This window comes from Eptatretus burgeri, chromosome 4 (assembly GCF_056783735.1).
Source record: "Eptatretus burgeri isolate ZD-2024b chromosome 4, Ebu_testis_v1, whole genome shotgun sequence".
Lineage (NCBI taxonomy): Eukaryota > Metazoa > Chordata > Myxini > Myxiniformes > Myxinidae > Eptatretus > Eptatretus burgeri.
In genome coordinates, this window is record NC_140964.1 from 78,648,173 (window position 1) to 78,668,215 (window position 20,043).

Here is a 20,043-nt window from a genome sequence, read left to right on the forward strand (position 1 = left end):
GTGTTAATTGCAAGCTGAGTAAGATGTGAGGCAGGGGAACCAGCCCAGAGGGGAGAGCACCACTCCATCAACTAGTGGATGAAAGAAGGACTTTGTACGACGGAGGACGCCCAGACAGCAACTGGTTTTGGAGACCATCTTTGAAATGTGGTTTGCTCAAGAAAGATAATGGCTGATAGTATGACCCAGGAGTTTGATTGACTGGACTTCCTCAAGGATTGTGAAGAAAGTAGATTGGAGGGTTTGCCAGACGGTCCTTTCGAAGAGAGATAGTGAGAGTGTGATTTGTCAGGATTGCAAGACGTATTCCCAGTTTTTGGCCATGTTGTGATTTTTGTCAATGTCTGAAGAGAGGGAAGAAGCTGTAGCTTGTCTGTCTTTATGACAAGAAGAGAGATGCCATGTTTGAATGTATGTGCAAGTTCCTCAATAATCTTCCTGTTTAGTTCACTTAAGTGAAGCTGTTGGAGTCTGTTTATTACACCATAACACCACCCTTGTCCATAAAAAAGCAGACAAGGTTTTCGGAATCTGTAAATGCTTCACTGTTGAGATGGTTATAAATTAAAGGGTCCATCAAAGGGGATTAGATTGCAAACTCTAAGGGACCATCTCTTTATCATGTACACAAATATGGTGGAATCGTTGACCTTTCCGCCTCCCGTACACCATCTTGTATGCACCGTGTACACATGCACCAGCCCTTCCGTCTGTACCTAATAAACGGACGCTCCCAAACGCACTAAAAGGAAAAAAACGAATCATTTTTATTACGAACAATCTCCAACGATGCTCATTCTGCACACATCACAACACTTGAAATAACGTTGTAATCCACTTTATTTCATTGTATTTTGTTGCACATTGCACAGCCTTCATTTTTAAAGTGTACATATATAGCCCTTAAATTAAATATACTAATCTAAGATTTTGAACAGTAAGATTGCAGATTTACATTCAGCGGTTAAAATCCATTCACCTAAGCCATAAGGGAATGCAGCCATGGTGTCGGTCGTACTCTTATGAGTGTGAACATGAAGGACGGCATGTGGGGATTCCTTTTGGTGTTTTGATCAAATGGGGCTGTGATTTTGGGGTCACCTTGGTTCATATTTGTGTTGTTTCATGTCTTGTTCAGAAATTTGTTGGAGATATTTCCACTCGAGGCCAATGCACTGTCCTGTGATCCTATTCTACAATTGGAAGCTTTGAAACTACACAAACAAAGACTAACGCTGCTCCTTCGTGCCCAGAGATCGAGTTCTACATAAAGGTGAATAATGTGATGGTGTTTTTTACAAAAATATAATGAACCACATCTTGTGATTACGGAAGAGCTTGTGGTGGGCTCCTTAATTTGGGTTGTGTGGCAAGTCACTGTAATTGGCAAAGAATGTGCCCATAACCTGGGAAGAGCCAAGTCGAGGGCAGCATTGCCTAGTGTTTCGTGTTGCAAGCTAATCATGTTAATATTCCACAGCCATGAAGGTGAGAATCAGTCATGGGGGATCTATCTTCATTCCAGCACTTTCTCTTCCCACCTGGAAAACGTCAGCCACTTTCTTGACATTAATGACTTAAAACAACAACAACAACAACAACAACAAAACTCTGCCCCAAGAGAAGCAAACATTTCTATGATGTCATGCAAAGGGTGGACTCCCAGTTGCCTTGCATGCCATTAACAAAGTGATTGGTGGTTAATTTTTTTTTTAATCTCAGCTGTTTATTGTCCAAGCTTCTCAAATTATTTTGTTTTTACAAAGGCAGATGTTTTTGGCACATCTTGTTGCTATTACTGCCGCTGGTTGTCTGGATAATAAAAATATGATACGAAAAGGTGCAGATGGAATGCTATTTGTGCATTGCATATACCTTGAGTGTCACATCCCGGTTGGGTGTAGGTGGCAACAGTGACGGATCTCTGGGCAGTCTATTGCAAGAAGAGTTGGCAGAGTCCGTTGAAGTCCCGCACTGAGAAGCTGTGAACCAAGGTCAGAGTTCCGCTCTGGTGGCATCTACTGCATCCTGATGCGTGCACCCAATTGTCTTCCTGTGGCCAAGATGGAATACGATGGGGATTGGCCAACATCACTCTTTTCTAACAGCTGTTCAGGTGCAATGATTTTGTTTCCTATCAGTTAGTTGGCACAGCAAATTATGTTCCTGGTGGTTCTGGGTCAGTGCTGATGGTGTGTGTATCACTTTGTCCTCTATTGCAGCCAAAGGGTATTCCTTGAGATTTAAGGAAATACAACACTCGACCAATGAGCCAACGTAATGCCTCTTCGGCTCCCTTGCCATTCTGAATCTTCCTTCCTTTTGTGAGATAATTTGACATGCAAAGGCATTTACTACTGCATGCCACTGCGCAGGATCTGATTTGCTGCAATCAGGAGGACACTGATGATGAAAGCCACAGCGAAGGCGCAGATGAGGCTCTTGCGCACGCAAGTCTGCCGGTTTTGTTTCCCAGCATATACTGCAGGGAACATGATGTCACACGACTCAGTACAACGATACAAAAAGAAAAGTGATCCAGGATGTGAACCATGAAGATATATGCTTACAAATCCCTATGGATGGCATGTACAATCAACGGTACATTATGGTGTGCACAATAAAAAGTGAATTATTGTGTATACAATAAAAGGTGCATACAGGAAAAGGTACATTATGCAGTTCTCATTTGACCAATTTTCTGAATGTGGAATCTATACATTATTATAAGGAATAGTCCCAAGTGGGACACGCACTCCTCTCCCGATGGAGAGCAGTCATAGTCAGGTTGCATTAGGTGATAAAGGAGTTCTTGGGGGTCTTGTGGTTCTCAAGGGTCTAAGGGTTCAAAAGGCTCTCAAGGGTCTGGAAGGTTATAAGGGTGTTCGGGGTCTCAAAGACCCCTAAGATTTTATAGACCCCATTATAACGTGTAGCCCCTATAGACCTTCAAACCTTTTGGAGTTAAGACCATCTAGAATTTTTTAAGCTCGCACCAAAAAACTTCTATAGTCTTCTTACAAAATACAGACTATACTTTTTTCCCGGCAAGTAATGCGTAGACTCTACCCACCCAGATGGTGCGTACTCTGCTCGTGCTTCGAGAAAACAAAGTTACCAAGCAGTAAACAGTTTTACACCGTCATTGGTCTGTTGCACTTGCTCAAGAGCCATTGCTCATGTACCATGTAATGTACAATGCAATGCTGAGGTGTCATATGTTCAAGGCAATATTTCTGTTCTCCTCCACAACATGGGTTAAAATATGCAAATCGAGCATAGGCAATATTGCACTTTGGCCAATATTCTGTGATGTATGGACTGCTCATGCCACATAAATATACACCTGAGTAACGTTGTTCTTCTTTGTAAGGTCGTTCATTTTAAACCGAACATCTTGCATTTTCCCTCCTTCGCTAATAAATAATGCTTGCTCTGATGATCCATCAGTTTGGCTGAAAAGAAAAGCAAACGCTTCCAACAAGGGTAATTTATAAAATCACCAAAGGAATGTCCACCTATTCCGTGATTAAAGAAAATCCACAAATCCAATTACATATACCCGAGTTATCCACAACTCCGATTACATTTACCCGAGTTATCCACAACTCCGATTACATATACCCGAGTTATCCACAACTCCGATTACATATACCCGAGTTATCCACAACTCCGATTACATATACCCGAGCTATCCACAACTCCGATTATATTTCCCCGAGTTATCCACAACTCTGATTACATTTCCCCGAGTTATCCACAACTCCGATTACATATACCCGAGTTATCCACAACTCCGATTACATATACCCGAGTTATCCACAACTCCGGTTACATATACCCGAGTTATCCACAACTCCGATTTCATATACCCGAGTTATCCACAACTCCGATTACATGTACCCGAGTTATCCACAACTCCGATTACATGTACCCGAGTTATCCACAACTCCGATTACATGTACCCGAGTTATCCACAACTCCGATTACATGTACCCGAGTTATCCACAACTCCGATTACATGTACCCGAGTTATCCACAACTCTGATTACATATACCGAGTTATCCACAACTCCGATTACATGTACCCGAGTTATCCACAACTCCGATTACATTTCCCCAAGTTATCCACAACTCCGATTACATTTCCCCGAGTTATCCACACCTCTAATTACATTTCCCCAAGTTATCCACAACTCGGATTACATTTCCCCGAGTTATCCACACCTCTGATTACATTTCCCCGAGTTATCCACAACTCCGATTACATTTCCCTGAGTTATCCACACCTCTGATTACATTTCCCCGAGTTATCCACAACTCGGATTACATTTCCCCGAGTTATCCACAACTCCAATTACATTTCCTGAGTTAACCACAACTCCAATTACATTTCCCCGAGTTATCCACAACACCAATTACATTCCCCCCCCACCCCCAACCCCCCCTCCCCGAGTTGTCCACAACTCCATTTATGTACCCAGGTTATCCACAACTTCAATTACATTTCCCCGAGTTATCCACAACTCCAATTACATTTCCCCGAGTTATCCACAACACCAATTACATCCCCCCCACACCCTCCCCCCCCCGAGTTGTCCACAACTCCAATTGCGTACCCGAGTTATCCACAACTCCAATTACATTTCCCCCTGAGTTGTCCACAACTCCATTTTCAGTACGTACCCAGGTTATCCATAACTCCAATTACGTACCCAGTTTATCCACAACTCCAATTGCGTACCCGAGTTATCCAGAGCTCCAATTACAGAGTGAATCATTCAGACAATGCAACCTAACTTATACCAATTGATTTCTATATTGTTTGCATTGATCAAGTCAACAAATGGACCATCAAACATACCTGTGTGGCCATTTTTTTCTTGGCAAATATGGAACAACAATTTGAGTGTTTTTGTGTTAATGATTTTACAGTGAATACCTGAAGTGGTACAAAGTTTGTGTCCGTGTTGTGAACAACGCAATCGACAGTAAATTACTCACAATGACAACTTTTCACCTTTATTTATGGGTTATCAGGATGGCCTTGACCCTAGAGGTATGCACACTAGCCTGGTTTTGAATCTTGGCCCAGCTAGAAACTGTCAACCTCACATGCAGGGTAGGGCATCAATGTGTATACCATCCCTTGAATGGACGTTAAACTGGGCATCCCATCCACCAGCATTAGTAGTTGGATGGTAAAGGTCCCATGAGGTCATTCGCACAGAGTAGGTGAGCTATTGCTGGCACCTTGGCCAGATGATAAATGCCTGCTCTATCCTACAGCGGACACTGCATCAGCCGCACAGATCCAGTCCCAGCAATGATGCAACCAGCAGCCATAGACTGCTTCCAAAATGATGATGACCTCCACTTGTACACGCAAATGTACATGCACACGTTTGAAATGTTCAACACAGTTGAGGATCATAAATGGTAAAAAGCAAAAGGTCCATCAGATGGAGGAACTTTTTCTTCGTTGATTACGCGGAAGTTTGTAACTCTGGGCTTACACGATCATTGATGCACGAGTGAATTAATCATCGATGTTCGGGCATGAGTGAATCAGCAACGAGGTTTGTGCCATTCATGTGTACTGTCCACAATGAGATGGTGATGTCATTACAAAACTCAACTGCGACATCATTATCAATATTTTAATTTATACTCTTGTATGTATCAATCAAGTATTCGTTAAACAGTCAGTACCACATTTGGTGAATTTGCCTGATATTATTTTTTATCTATTTATTTGTTTATTTTCTAGCTCCGTCATCTCTTATCCACGATTAGTTGTGTTCCACATCTTTACTATCATTGCCATGCACTGGATTCAATGTGGTTCACTCTACGAGTCTATTTTTCTCCTGGTTGCCCAATGGGGCATGCTTTCTTTCATTGTGTGACACCTATCTGACTGTGATGAGAAGATCCCTGTCCCTGAAAGAGTTCTTACAAGTCCCTTGGTCCCTGGTCCCTGGAGGAGTTGCAAGCTGCTTGTTGTGTGTGTTTGTGGTAAGGATTTTAAATCTTTACATGGTACCGATCCATCCAACTACTTCTTGCCATGGGGTCGTTGTGTCCACAAACGGTGTATCCAGATTGATATACCAAGGACTACGTCTCCAAGCAGCAACAGGACGGCGTTTGATTGCTCAAAGGAGAGCACGTCACCACCGAATCCCTAGATGACCTTATTCAAAATTGTACCATTTCATATTCCACCAACATGCAGAATCTTACAAATGCACTCACACGGCTTTGCTTGAGCAGCTAAGGTTATTGCATTTTTGTCTTACAAGTGGTCTCCTAAACATGTGGTCTTATTATCATGGACCCAAATTGTGGATTAACTTTTCACTTTCATCTTCATGATTTAGGGAATTAATGGAGGGTGAAGATTCAAGTGGTAGTGGAAGGAAACTTATGATCGGCTCCGGAAAGCCATGGTTTTCATTTTGTTCAGAGTAAAAGGTCATTGCTGAGCAAAAAAAATATAGGCTTGTCGCTCACATGCTTTAAAATAACATTATGCCGGCTTCAGTTTGAATGAAACATAGCTCTATACACCAAGATATTAAATGTAATTGTATAATTGTTTTGCACCCCATCATGTCATCCTACTATATAAAATAAGGCAATTCTCTGTATGTCTGATAATTAATTATAGAATCGAAAACAGCTGGGCCAAGCTGTACCAAATTTTGCACAAGTGCTTTTGTGGGGTACACAGGATCAGATCATGGGCACAAAATAATCCCCCTCCTCCCTGAGGGGGAGAGGGGGAGATGACTTGCAATTTTCACCTGTACTTGTGGAATCATGCAAGTGGTTTAACCGTTGCTCCCCGCTTGAAAGAGGGGGGTATTAATACCCTATTTTTTCCCCAGACAGAGTGGGTATTACTGGTCCAATAAATATCAAACACACAACCTCACCACCAAATGACGGATACACGGCTAAACATTGAGTTGACCTGCTTTTCTGACGATAAGAGCCATTTTTCAGATTAGTCAAGCATTTGATCATCAGAGCTATGATTACTGAAAAAATGCACTTAACTGCTGAACCTGTCCAAATGTATGGATGCTTAGAAAAGGTCCTTACCATCAACCTGAGCAGAATAATCCTGTAGGTTTCCTACATTGCTTTCCTCCTCATTCATGATAATTGTCTCGATGTCCTTCATGGTTACCTGCTCCTGGAAAGCGCCAAATATCACGTGTTTCAGCTCATCCAAGCTCATCTGCTGCACATTGAACTGTAACACATCATACATGCAGACAATGCATCCTCGATGAGACATGCGGACAGACCGCACCACCAGGCCCAATCTGTCCTTACGACGGCAAATACGAAGGGATACTCATCCTGGGAAAACATGTTTGATTGACCCTGCAATTGCAGACACATAATCTCTTCCTTATCATAATTAATTAACAAACAACTCTTGATCCAAATGATGGAGTAGTGAAGTGAGTTATTCAGTTCATCTAAATATCCCAACATGAGCAGCAATATCAGCTCCACAATGCATTTTTTTTATCATGTACAAATACACTCTAGATGGTTTGCTGACATAACTGGTGTCTTGCGTGACGATGGTGAATGAATATAGGAAAGGACGAGACAAACTGCCCGTTTGATAATTCAGAGTGCAAAAGGGCAACTTCGCTGGAGCGATACGTCACATGTATGAGATTGTTACATTTGTGAGAAGATGGCAGGGAGTGCAGATATCTCTGACACCAGCTTGAAACCAAACCAAGATATGCAAAGCAGCTAAATCTTGACAGGCCTTATCTAAACAGTGGCCTATAATGTTTGTGTATATTGAACAGGGCTCTGTTCTCAACTTGAGGCAGAACAACATTTCCACCTTGTGGTGTATCCAGTATGATATCAGAAAGAAGTGAAACTGCAATGGCATTTGGTAGAGTGCATACCATTCCAAGCATGTCATTTACGTTTAGAACAATTGATGTTTTGTATCCTTCAAAGAGGCCGGATCTGCATCTGGACCTGAATCAAAATCGAATTGGCTTGTTCATGTCACCTCTCCAACTCCAACTCATCCGCCAAGTTTTGTCATAATCCGTCTACAACTTTTTGAAATATCGTTTTGGTCCTATCTCTCAATTTTGAAGAATCACTCAATAAAATTAAAATATACTCTTATCGAGATCCGGATCCGAATCTTCACCAAAATCAAAGCAATTCGACTTTGGCACACACCGAAACTGCCCACTAAGTTTTATCAGAGTCTGTGCATAACTTTTTGAGATATTCTGCTCACAGGTGAGGTCAGGTATGGGAGTACATGTCGGAACAGCGCGTCGCTGCTTCCACTTTTCGCCAGTACTCCAGGGGGCCTCTGTCTGGCCATCCCCCAGGCAGATGCCTGGCCCATCCCCATCTCGTTGAGATACTGATCAACCTGCTGCAACCATGAGGGGCACGTGATCGGCCTGTTGGCTTTCTCCATTCACAAGGCTCCCTTGCTGAGAGAATCTGGTGAGCAGGATCAGCGTCAGGAAAACGAGCCACATGTGCACACAGCCGCAATTGACGCTCTCGGACTATGCAGGAGACAAATCTCATTTGAGTCCCTCTCTCAGCAACCGCTCGTTGGACACAAAGTCCGACCAGTGATGGCCAAGGATTCTCCGAAGAGACCTTGGTACCAAAGGAATTAAGGCTCCATCTCAGATACCTGGTCAGAGTCCAAGTCTCATATCCCAAGAGCAAGACTGGAAGCAGCAAGGATTTGAAGACTCAGACTTTCATCCTCCTGCACAGGTACCAGCAACGCCACACCCAATGATCCAGTGAATCCATGACTTCACAGGCCCAACCCAGATGTCTATTGACCTCTGGCTCACAGCCAGCGGAGACATGAATGTCATTGTGAAGGTAAGTGAATCTCTGTGTGACCTCAACATCCTCACCACAAACGGGTACAGACAAGATAGTAGCATCCAAGATATCCCAATTCACTGAATCAAACACTTTGCAGAGATCAACATAGGCTGCAAGCAGCCCCTGCCGAAACTCTGCTCTGCGTTCAGTGAGGACCCAAAGAACAATGATATGGCCAGTCGTTGCCCTCTTTGGTGTAACGCCTGACTCCTCTGGGTGCTGGTGCTCAAGCAGGCAGTGGCAAACTATCAAGAACTGTCCGAGCAAAGACCTTGCCCAGCACTGAGAGCAGTGTCACACCTCGGTAGTTGCAGTCCTAGCATTCACCCTTCCCTTTCTAGAGAGGGAAAACAAGGCCCCTCTTCCAGTTAGTTGGGATGATGCCTGTTTCCAGGCAGAGCAGAGAACTGCATGTAACGACACAAGTACAGCATTTCCACCAGCATTGAGAAGTTCAGCATGGATGTCACAGATCTGAGGAGCTTTACCCCATTTCAACCGGTTAACCGCAGCCTGTTTCCATTAACGAAGGTGGATCTCAGTTGATTGGAGGGTCAGCAATTGGGATAGTAACACCCCTGACATCCAACTCAACACCTGATGGATCAGCCTGGTACAGCCACTCACAGTGAAGTGAAGGGTGTTGCCCCAGCGGGCCTTCACTTCAAACTCCTCCATCAAGAGCCCACCACCCTCCGCTCTACTTGCAGTACACAGAGGGATGGGCTTGGAGGAATGCAATGTGCGAATTCCCCTGAAAGCAGGACGAGAATCACTTGATCACAGGTGATGCTCTACCCCCTCACAGATTCCTCGCATATAGGCCTCCTTGTCCTCCCTCAGCGCATGTCCAATTTTATGCCTCAACTCCCTGAACAGCTCAGTTCTGCCATTTAGCCTTGCCCTGAAACTCTGATCAATGGTCTCCATTGTCCCTTGAGAGATAAATGGTATCTGGTGTCCCTCTGCTCACAGACAGACAGACAAACAGACGGACAGAGGTGAAAACATAACCTCTGTACACTTTCTGTGGCGAGGTAATTAAATGGTTGCGATTGACCATTTTCTGTAAATGAAGAGTTTTATTTGTGTTGCTTTTGTGGAAAAGAAACATCTGCTACATTTTCTTTAATGTCTCAATTCGTCAATCTTGAATAACAGATGCGTTCTGTTTGCTTTCTGTCTTCCAGGTATGCTCGGTCTCCTCTATCTTCCAGGTACGCTCGGTCTCCTCTCTATCTTCCAGGTACGCTCGGTCTCCCCTCTCTCTCTTCCAAGTACGCTCGGTCTCCTCTCTCTCTTCCAGGTATGCTCAGTCTCCTCTCTCTTCCAGGTAGGCTCAGTCTCCTCTCTCTTCCCAGTGCGCTCGGTCTCCTCTCTCTCTTCCAGGTACGCTTGGTCTCCTCTCTCTTCCAGGTACGCTCGGTCTGCTCTCTCTCTCTTCCCAGTGCGCTCGGTCTCCTCTCTCTCTTCCCAGTGCGCTCGGTCTCCTCTCTCTCTTCCAGGTGCGCTCGGCCTCCTCTCCCTCTCTCTCTTCCAGGTGCGCCCGGTCTCCTCTCTCTCTTCCAGGTGCGCTCGGTCTCCTCTCTCTCTTCCAGGTATGCTCAGTCTCCTCTCTCTTCCAGGTAGGCTCAGTCTCCTCTCTCTTCCCAGTGCGCTCGGTCTCCTCTCTCTCTTCCAGGTACGCTCGGCCTCCTCTCCCTCTCTCTTCCCAGTGCGCTCGGTCTCCTCTCTCTCTCTCTTCCCAGTGCACTCAGTCTCTCTTTCTTCCAGGTACGCTCGGTCTCCTTTCTTTCTTCCAGGTGCACTCGGTCTCCTTTCTCTCTTCCAGGTACACTCGATTTCCTTTCATTTCTCTCTTCCAGGTGCGCTCAGTTTCCTTTCTCTCTTCCAGGTGTGCTCGGTTTCTTTTCCTTTCTCTCTTCCAGGTGTAATCAGTTTATTTTCCTTTCTCTCTTCCAGGTGCGCTCGTTTTCTTTTCCCTTCTCTCTTCCAGGTGCACTCGATTTCCTTTCCCTTCTCTCTTCCAGGTATGCTCAGTTTACTTTCTCTCTCCCAGGTGCGCTCGGTTTACTTTCTCTCTTTCAGGTGCGCTTGGTTTCTTTTCCTTTCTCTCTTCCAGGTAAGCTCGGTTTCCTTTCTCTCTTCCACGTGCTCTCGGTTTCCTTCCTCTCTTCCACGTGCGCTCGGTTTCCTTTCTCTCTTCCACGTGCGCTCGGTTTCCTTTCTCTCTTCCACGTGCGCTCGGTTTCCTTTCTCTCTTCCACGTGCGCTCGGTTTCCTTTCTCTCTTCCACGTGTGCTCGGTTCCCTTTCTCTCATCTCTTCCAGGTATGCTCGGTTTCCTTTCTCTCTTCCAGGTAAGCTCGGTTTCCTTTCTCTCTTCCAGGCGCACTCGGTTCCCTTTCTCTCTTCTCTCTTCCAGATACGCTCGGTTTCCTTTCTCTCTTCCACATGCGCTTGGTTCCCTTTCTCTCTTCTCTCTTCCAGGTACGCTCGGTTTCCTTTCTCTCTTCCAGGTAAGCTCGGTTTCCTTTCTCTCTTCCACGTGCGCTCGGTTTCCTTTCTCTCTTCCACTTGCGCTCCGTTTCCTTTCTCTCTTCCAGGTGCGCTCGGTTTACTTTCTCTCTTCCAGGTGCGCTCGGTTTCCTTTCCTTTCTCTCTTCCACTTGCGCTCCGTTTCCTTTCTTCCAGGTGCGCTCGGTTTACTTTCTCTCTTCCAGGTGCGCTCAGTTTCCTTTCCTTTTTCTCTTCCAGGTGTGCTCGGTTTCCTTTCCTTTCTCTCTTCCAGGTGCGCTCGGTTTTCTTTCCTTTCTTTCTTCCAGGTGCGCTCGGTTGCCTTTCCTTTCTCTCTTCCAGGTGCGCTCGGTTTCCTTTCCTTTCTCTCTTCCAGGTGCGCTCGGTTTCCTTTCCTTTCTCTCTTCCAGGTGCGCTCGGTTTCCTTTCCTTTCTCTCTTCCAGGTGCGCTCGGTTTCCTTTCCTTTCTCTCTTCCAGGTGCGCTCGGTTTCCTTTCCTTTCTCTCTTCCAGGTGCGCTCGGTTTCCTTTCTTTTCTCTCTTCCAGGTACACTCGGTTTCCTTTCCTTTCTCTCTTCCAGGTGCGCTCGGTTTCCTTTCCTTTCTCTCTTCCAGGTGCGCTCGGTTTCCTTTCCTTTCTCTCTTCCAGGTGCGCTCGGTTTCCTTTCCTTTCTCTCTTCCAGGTGCGCTCGGTTTCCTTTCCTTTCTCTCTTCCAGGTACGCTCGGTTTCCTTTCTCTCTTTCAGGTGCGCTCGGTTTCCTTTCCTTTCTCTCTTCCAGGTGCACTCGGTTTCCTTTCCTTTCTCTCTTCCAGGTGCGCTCGGTTTCCTTTCCTTTCTCTCTTCCAGGTGCGCTCGGTTTCCTTTCCTTTCTCTCTTCCAGGTGCGCTCGGTTTCCTTTCCTTTCTCTTTTCCAAGTGCGCTCGGTTTCCTTTCCTTTCTCTTTTCCAAGTGCGCTCGGTTTCCTTTCCTTTCTCTTTTCCAAGTGCGCTCGGTTTCCTTTCCTTTCTCTCTTCCAGGTGCGCTCGGTTTCCTTTCCTTTCTCTCTTCCAGGTGTGCTCGGTTTCCTTTCTCTTAGCTGAAGTTGAGCAGTGACAGCTCTCACACTTTGAACTATATTTTCAACTTGTTTTGTTCCATCACTGGCCCTTTTGTGAAAGGACGGTGCAGGAAAAGGCAATTCTACCCACGTTGAAGTCTTTGCCATATCCCTTACTTTATGGCCGGAGATAGATTCCAAATTCTCGTTTCATCGGGAAGAGTGGACTTCAGTGACTGGCACATTGAGGGTCTGATGGTTTTTTTGACCCCCGACATGGTAGAGGATGAGAAAGTGATTTTGTGTGTGTGTTGGGGGGAGGAATACTTCGTGGGTCAACGTATGGCAAGAAGGGAAGTTTACAAGGCCAAAAATTAGTACAGGATTCACTTTCAAATGTGATAAATATTACAAATAGTAGAGGGGAGATATTTAGGAGAGCAAAGCAAATGATCAGTCAAAATATGGATCTCATAGGAGAACTAGAACGGGCACTCGTAGAGAGCATATACCTTCGCCGCCGCTACTGTTTTGTTCTTGGCACAAGAGTGTGGGGAACAGAACAAGGAGCATTTTGGTGCTGATTTCATATGAATCGGATAAGAATTGACTGCGTTATGATAAAAATACGCACATCTGCAAGGTTGTGACCCCCCTGACCTTTGACCCCCAACCACGAGTAAGGGCAATTACATCATTGTGGCAAGTTGCATATCACAAGATTGGGCATTAAATTCTGAACATTTTGGCATTAGTTTCATGCAAATTGGATAAAAATTGACCGCGATATGGTAAAAAGACGATTTTGACCTTTTCATGACCTTGACCTTTGACCCTATTGCTCCCAAAATCTAATCAAATGGTCCTTGGCTAATAACCAATCATCCCACCGAAATTCATTCAATTCGGTTTAATACTTTTCAAGTTATGCGAATAACAAACAAATAAATAATCATTGGCATCTCCCACAAACATATATTTTGGTTCTGATTATAATGCCAGGATTTGGGACATTTTCTTTTAAAAACAAGGGTCATGACGTAATTGTCATGTCGCCCATCCCAAGATTGGGCAATGAATTCTGAACATTTTGGCATCGGGTGCATGCCAATTAGATCAAAATTGACCGCGCTATGGTAAAAATACGAATTTGACCTTTCCATGACCTTGACCTTTGAACCGATCGCTCCCAAAATCTAATCAAATGTTCCTTGGATAATAACCCATCATCCCACCAAATTTCAAGCGATTTGGTTTAATACTTTCTGAGTTATGCGAATAACAAACAAACACACACACACACACACACACACACACACACACACACACACACACACACACACACACACACATATTCACAAATAAATAAATAAATACACAGCGACCAATACATAACCTTTCGCAGAATGCGAAGGTAACAATGTGTGAAGGATGAAATGGGAAATGTACCGGTTGACCATGGGGAGATTAGAAATGCTTGGAGGAGTTACTACGAGCACCTGCTAAATGAGGAGTTCCTTTGGAACAGGGATATTCTGGAGGCAGTAGAGTCGGTGCAGGGCCCACCACCTGAGATAAAGAATGAAGGGTGAAGAAAGCCATCGATGAAATGAAGAATGGTAAAGCGGCGAGCAGCACTGGTATTGTCGCAGAGATCCTGAAGGCATCTCGTGATATTGGAGTGAATTTAATCACTAAATTGATCAATGCAATTATAAGGGAGACATCTATCCCAATCGACTGGTTGAAGAGTGTCATGGTGAATATTTTTTAAAGGGAAGGGTGATTCCTCGGTTCAGAGCAACTATAGGGGTCTGAAGTTGTTGGACCATGGAATGAAAGTGGTTGAGAAAGTCCTGGATAAATTGATGACAGAATGTTAATATACATGAAATGCAATTTGGTTTCATGCCAGGAAGGGGCACGATAGAGGCAATTTTTTATAGTTAGGCAATTACAGGAAAAATATCTGGGGTAGAATGAACAACTGTACTTTATATTTGTGGATTTGGAGAAGGTGTTTGATAGGGTGCCTCAGGAAGTGGTGCAATGGTCCATGAGAAAGTTACGTGTGGAGGATTGGTGAGTTAGGGTAGTCATGGCAATGTATGATGGGCCAAAATCCTCTGTGAGGGTAGATGGAGTGCCGATTGAGGATATTGAAGTGAAAGTGGGTGTTCATCTGGGTTCAGTCTTGAGTCAAATCCTGTTCATCATGGTTCTTGAGGCTATATCACAGAAATTTGGAGAAGGCTCACCTTCGGATGTGTGTATATGTATATGTATATGTATATGTATGTATGTATGTATGTATGTATATATATATATATATATATATATATATATATATATATATATATATATATATATATATATATATATGTGTGTTTTTCACTCCGTTCCTCCATGGATGTGCAGACAGACAACCAAGTACCAGCTCACATGTGTATGTAGCTGCCATGTTATTATTCCGCTCTGAGTCTGGAAGGTTGGTGGTTCAAATGCCATCAGAGTTATACCGAAAACTTTTTAAATGGTATGTGCTGCTTCCCTGCTTGACACTCAAAATTTGAAAGGATAGTGCACAGACAAACAACGCTGGGAAAGCAATGGCAAACCACTTCGTATATCCATCCATTGGGACCATACTCTGTGTAGAGCTTTGGTGCTGCTTAAGCAGTCTCCTTGGCTATTGGGCACAATCCTGGACAGGTCGCCACTCCGACACAGTATACCAGCATGCTGGCACTCATTTTGCCGACCTCAGAAGGATGACAGGCAGAGTCAACCACACCTGGTATTAATTCAACCGCCGAGTAGGATTTGAACTCAGGACCCAAGGATCCCAAGCCCACCACCCTAACCATGAAGCCAACACCAGGCATACCTCGTATATCCCTTGCCAATAAACTGCTTTGGCAGCACTAACATTCTCAAGAGTATGCTTCATCATATATGAAAGGAGCAACACTGACAAACTGACATTGGTATCCAGATTGGGAAAAAGTCAGAGTTAAACAAGTCAGATAAAACGTTTTTGTTTTTCTGATGAAGAAAACATGAAAGGATGAAATCCCCCAAAAACATCCAAACAAGGTAGGAAGGAATGACACCACAATCATTTTACGGATTGCCATCACAGCATATTTTGACATTTTTTACATGTCAATCTCACCCAAGGGCCTCAACTATGTATACAAAAAAAAATTACACAATTACATCAAACCACACTACAAATCCGCAACTACCTCCAACATGGACATCTTTATACAATTGTTACTATTGCCACCTCGAACAAAGATGTCGTGATGTCGATCTGTAAAAGGATTGTGGTGTCATTCCTGCCTGGTCATTCCTTCCTTGTCATTCCTCCCTACCTTGTTTGGTTGTTTTTAAGGATTCCATCCCCAGATGTTTTTTTCTGACTTGTATAAAAGTACACAGAAGGAGCACACAAACAACGCAACAACCACTTTTTTGCAATTACACAAAGAATGATGCATAATCGAAGCGACGGGTCTTATATGCTGGTGTTTATAAAAACGACTCTAGTGTAAAGTTGTGCGACGATCTTCACTTCATTGTGTTTTTCAGTGATGACTGAGTTAACACACACTTAAACCACCCAGGAGTTGACTCCCGAATTTAACCACCCACCTTCCAAAATATGGTGTCAAACTCGTTACCCAGCGATTTGTCCGGTGTATCGGTCATAGACAGCTTTGGACCAAGCAATGTCATGAACTCTTCAAAGTTCACCTGGCCATCTCCTGCAAAAATAAATAAATGTGGTTATTCTTTTCCACAATACAAGGGCATTGATACTGAGGAATGTGTGCTTTTATTTCTCCAATATGCTTGCGGGGTAAACATCAAAATGGAGGGAGAGGTGAGTGAGTGAGTGTGAAGGAGAAGACTAGAAAGAGGAATAGATGGTGAAAGGAAGAAGATAGATTTAAAATTGTCCTTTGTCTTTGGTGGAAGATGGAGGATTTTTAGCCACGGAATGCATTTGTTGTACATTGCCTTAATTTTTTTTTTTTTCCAAAACAGAGTAAGTTTCATGAGTTAATGGGTCTCATGCCAAGCCTTTAGGTCACTGCCCATGTGGGCATTTAAGTATTTGTGTTCGAATGAAAGGGCGTGCCCACAGTGTTGGTGGAGAGTCTCTCATGGTGTGGCTACCTGGGTATGGTGCCTGCTTCGATTTGTATCGTGGATAAAAGGAAAGGGTTGGAATGAGAATTAGAATTGAATGGAAGATAGGGATATAATTAGACCCTGCTATAAGACCCACGCAATGCACTTCGTCCCGTTACCTCAGACATGAGGGGAAGGTCTGACTGCACAAAGACTAACGAGATAACTGCCTAGGGATCACTGTTGGGTGCCATTGCCTTGGAGGCATGTGGTTTTGCAGAACCGCAGATATATATATATATATATATATATATATATATATATATATATATATATATATATATATATATATATATATATATATATATATATATATATATATATATGAGCTATCCCTAAATGTTGAAGGTCAAGGTCATATGGCGGTCCAAAAAAAAATGGCCATCATCAGATCGTAGGTCAAGGGTAGGTCACGGGCAATCGCCAAGGGTAAGCTGGGAGAGGCTCACTCTTGGCAATTGCTTTGTGATCGCAGATATCTAGTTTATGGCTGTTTTTTGCTCTTACATTATTAGCGATATCCGTGCAATGCACCTTACTATCGTATTGAGCTTTCTCACAAGATAAATAAATTTTATATTCTTTCATTCCCTTGTGGATTTTATGAGTTCCCTTGCAATATTTATTATTTATTCAACATTTAGTTTATTCTTGATGACTATATGTGTTTGGGTTAAATGTTTAATCCTACCTTGAAAGATCATTGGTCGTTTGAATGTTTGGGATTAGTATATTCGTGAAACTATTTCCGATCTTAAGTCCATTCCATTTTGTCTCTTGGCGACTCGGAGACTTTCTACAGCTGTGCATTACACCCTCTTGACTTTCAGTGACAGTTTGAACGTTCCTCATGACCACCCCACCTCCTTTGGGAATAGTAACACCAATGTCTTTAGAACACCCACCTTCTCCCAGGGGATCCTAGGTATGCATGCTCAAGTTTGATCATGATTGGCCAAAACTTAAAGAATTTGCAAACAATTACCATGTACATTTTAAAGTATAGATTATTATTGTATTTTATTATTATGACGAATATTATTATTATTTAATGCCATTATTATTAATTGTTATTTATTCACCATCCATGTCGAGGCGCTGCATGATGATGGCAAGTTCGACCTCACTAGGCATGTAGCCAAGGGAGCGCATCGCCATGCCCAGCTCCTGCTTGGAGATGAATCCATTGCCGTCGCGGTCAAACACGCGAAATGCATCACGAATTTCTGGGAAGGGGAGTGGGAGTGGGGAGGGTGGGGACACATGAATAGATGGGGAGAATGGATGGGCAGCAGTGCAAGAAGCATCAAACTAAAGGAAAATGTGGTTGAGCGGAGGGGGGACAGGGGAATGTGAGGTGTGTATTGAAAGCTATTGCAGGTAAATATTTCCCAAGGGATTTGCAATATTAGTGTTAAGTAATGTATCATAATGATGTATGCAAACATGAGAAGAGGTTGATTTTAACTTGACATTTATGAAATTTCATAGCAGTTAACATACTGGCCATTGTTTAATACTTTATGATTAAATATCGAGGCATAAACAGTACCAAATGCCTCGTGTGTGGGTTCTTCCAGGATGAATACTCAGTGGATGGCACGTTGTGAAGCTGGTGCTGAATTTGGGATCAATGGTAAGGTATCACAAGACACTTCAACGATTTTTGTTCATGAAAAGCTTTAGTTCATTTGCCGTTCAATGGGACATGGCGGTGTGAATGTGAAATGCATTTCCGGCCTACTATGATCTGGTCAAAGATTTTAAAACGTTTTATTGTAGAAAAGTGTGATTATTTCACTAAAACCTCAAGCATCTTTGTTCATTGTGTGAAAATCCATTTTTAGAGATGTCTGTTTAGCTTGTACAGGGTGTCTGCCTGTAAGAACAGCAGGCAGGCCTTTTCCTCAACAGACTATTGTGTTCTGGCTCCTTGACCAAACAGTTTACTTGACTAGTTTGGATTTGGCTTTGCAGGATCGCCTACAGGTATGAGCACTCATATCTGAGATGTCTAGCCTGAGTTTGAATCCTGATCCAGCTATAAACTGTCATCCTAATGTTTCACATGCAAGGCATGGCATATCATTATGGTTGCATATCAGACGTTTAACAGGGCATTCCATCTGCCACCGTTAGTTGGTCGACATTAAAGATCCCATGGTGTGTCTTTCATGAAGTGTAGTTGAATTATCGCCGGTACCCTGAACAAATTGCAAATTCCTGGCCAAATGCGCAGTGGCACAAGATAATTGGCACAGCCACGCCTCAGTAATGATGCAACCAACAAACTTAACTCATAATTAAATCCAAGTACAATATGCATTCGCAAACAACAACAACAACAACAACAACCGGTCGATTGAGTCAATCCTCAGCAATTGGAATATGCATCCTTTGACATAACAACTATAGGCATTTGATGAATAATGAATGTGCAAGTGTATGAATCAGCCATATAATTATCAGTTTGAGGTTGAGTAACAATAACATTATTTTCTATTGAAACCAGAGCAAATGACAATGGCGCTATATGACTTATGCAGGTGTCAGGAGAAAGGGAAAAAATGATCCAAGCCATGAAAAAGGGTGCAATCTCAAAAATGGAATGTTTGAGAGAATAGAGAGTGAGTCAGTTCTAATGTGACCTTGAGGAAGGTCAGCAAGAACCTTGATTAAAATTTGAACAAAGCAGCCATCGGAGATCATTGCAAAGATTATTATTGGAGAGGCATTGCTATTAGAGTATGAGCTTTATACATATTGATAAAACAAAATTGTTAATCATTTTGCATGGAATTCGTTTTCATTACCTACATGAGTATAATGTGTTTCCAGTGTTACAAGTTGAATGTAAATTATGATGTGAAAATAATGGTATAAGATATATATATATATATATATATATATATATATATATATATATATATATCCATCCATCATTCAATCATCATCCATCTGTGATCTCATCACCATCAAGGGCAATCTTCCGAAAAGGTTTATTGAACACTGCTGTTTGCATCATTTATATATTTTGTTACATACCTGGTGGTTCATCTGTTCTCTTGCAAAACGATTGAAATGACCATTGGAGTCCAGGAAACGAACATGATCACAAAATCTGTCATTTCCAACATGTAATTTGAATGGTTAACATCCCATTATTGCTTGAATTCCTTCGTTTCTTAACCTTGTGGGCCAGCAATGATGTGGGTCCTAATCCCATCACTTTTAAAGATTCATCGTTTGATTCCACTTCACCTTACTTATGATCATCTCCTTTCTCCTACTAATGCTGGGGTCTCCTTAAGATACAGCTTACGACCATTTGACAGGTCTTACATTTGACAATCAAGCATTCTCACGTA

The 20,043-nt window shown here is 43.1% G+C and overlaps 1 protein-coding gene across 3 annotated transcripts in view; it reads right to left on the reverse strand.

Moving 5' to 3' along the window:
* Positions 1 to 822: 822 nt before the first annotated feature.
* The window catches only part of CABP7 (calcium binding protein 7), a 71,584-nt gene continuing 52,363 nt past the window's right edge, over positions 823 to 20,043 (reverse strand). For 2 of the 3 annotated variants that reach the window (XM_085878877.1, XM_085878876.1), the window contains exons 3-6: positions 17,758 to 17,901; positions 16,133 to 16,245; positions 7,111 to 7,264; positions 823 to 2,482 (exon numbers count right to left, since the gene is read on the reverse strand). In XM_085878877.1, coding sequence (XP_085735003.1) covers positions 2,355 to 2,482; positions 7,111 to 7,264; positions 16,133 to 16,245; positions 17,758 to 17,901 — 539 coding nt within the window. In that variant the 3' untranslated portion in view covers positions 823 to 2,354. The remainder of the gene's footprint in view (positions 2,483 to 7,110; positions 7,265 to 16,132; positions 16,246 to 17,757; positions 17,902 to 20,043) is intronic. The other variant, XM_085878878.1, reaches the window with a different exon arrangement.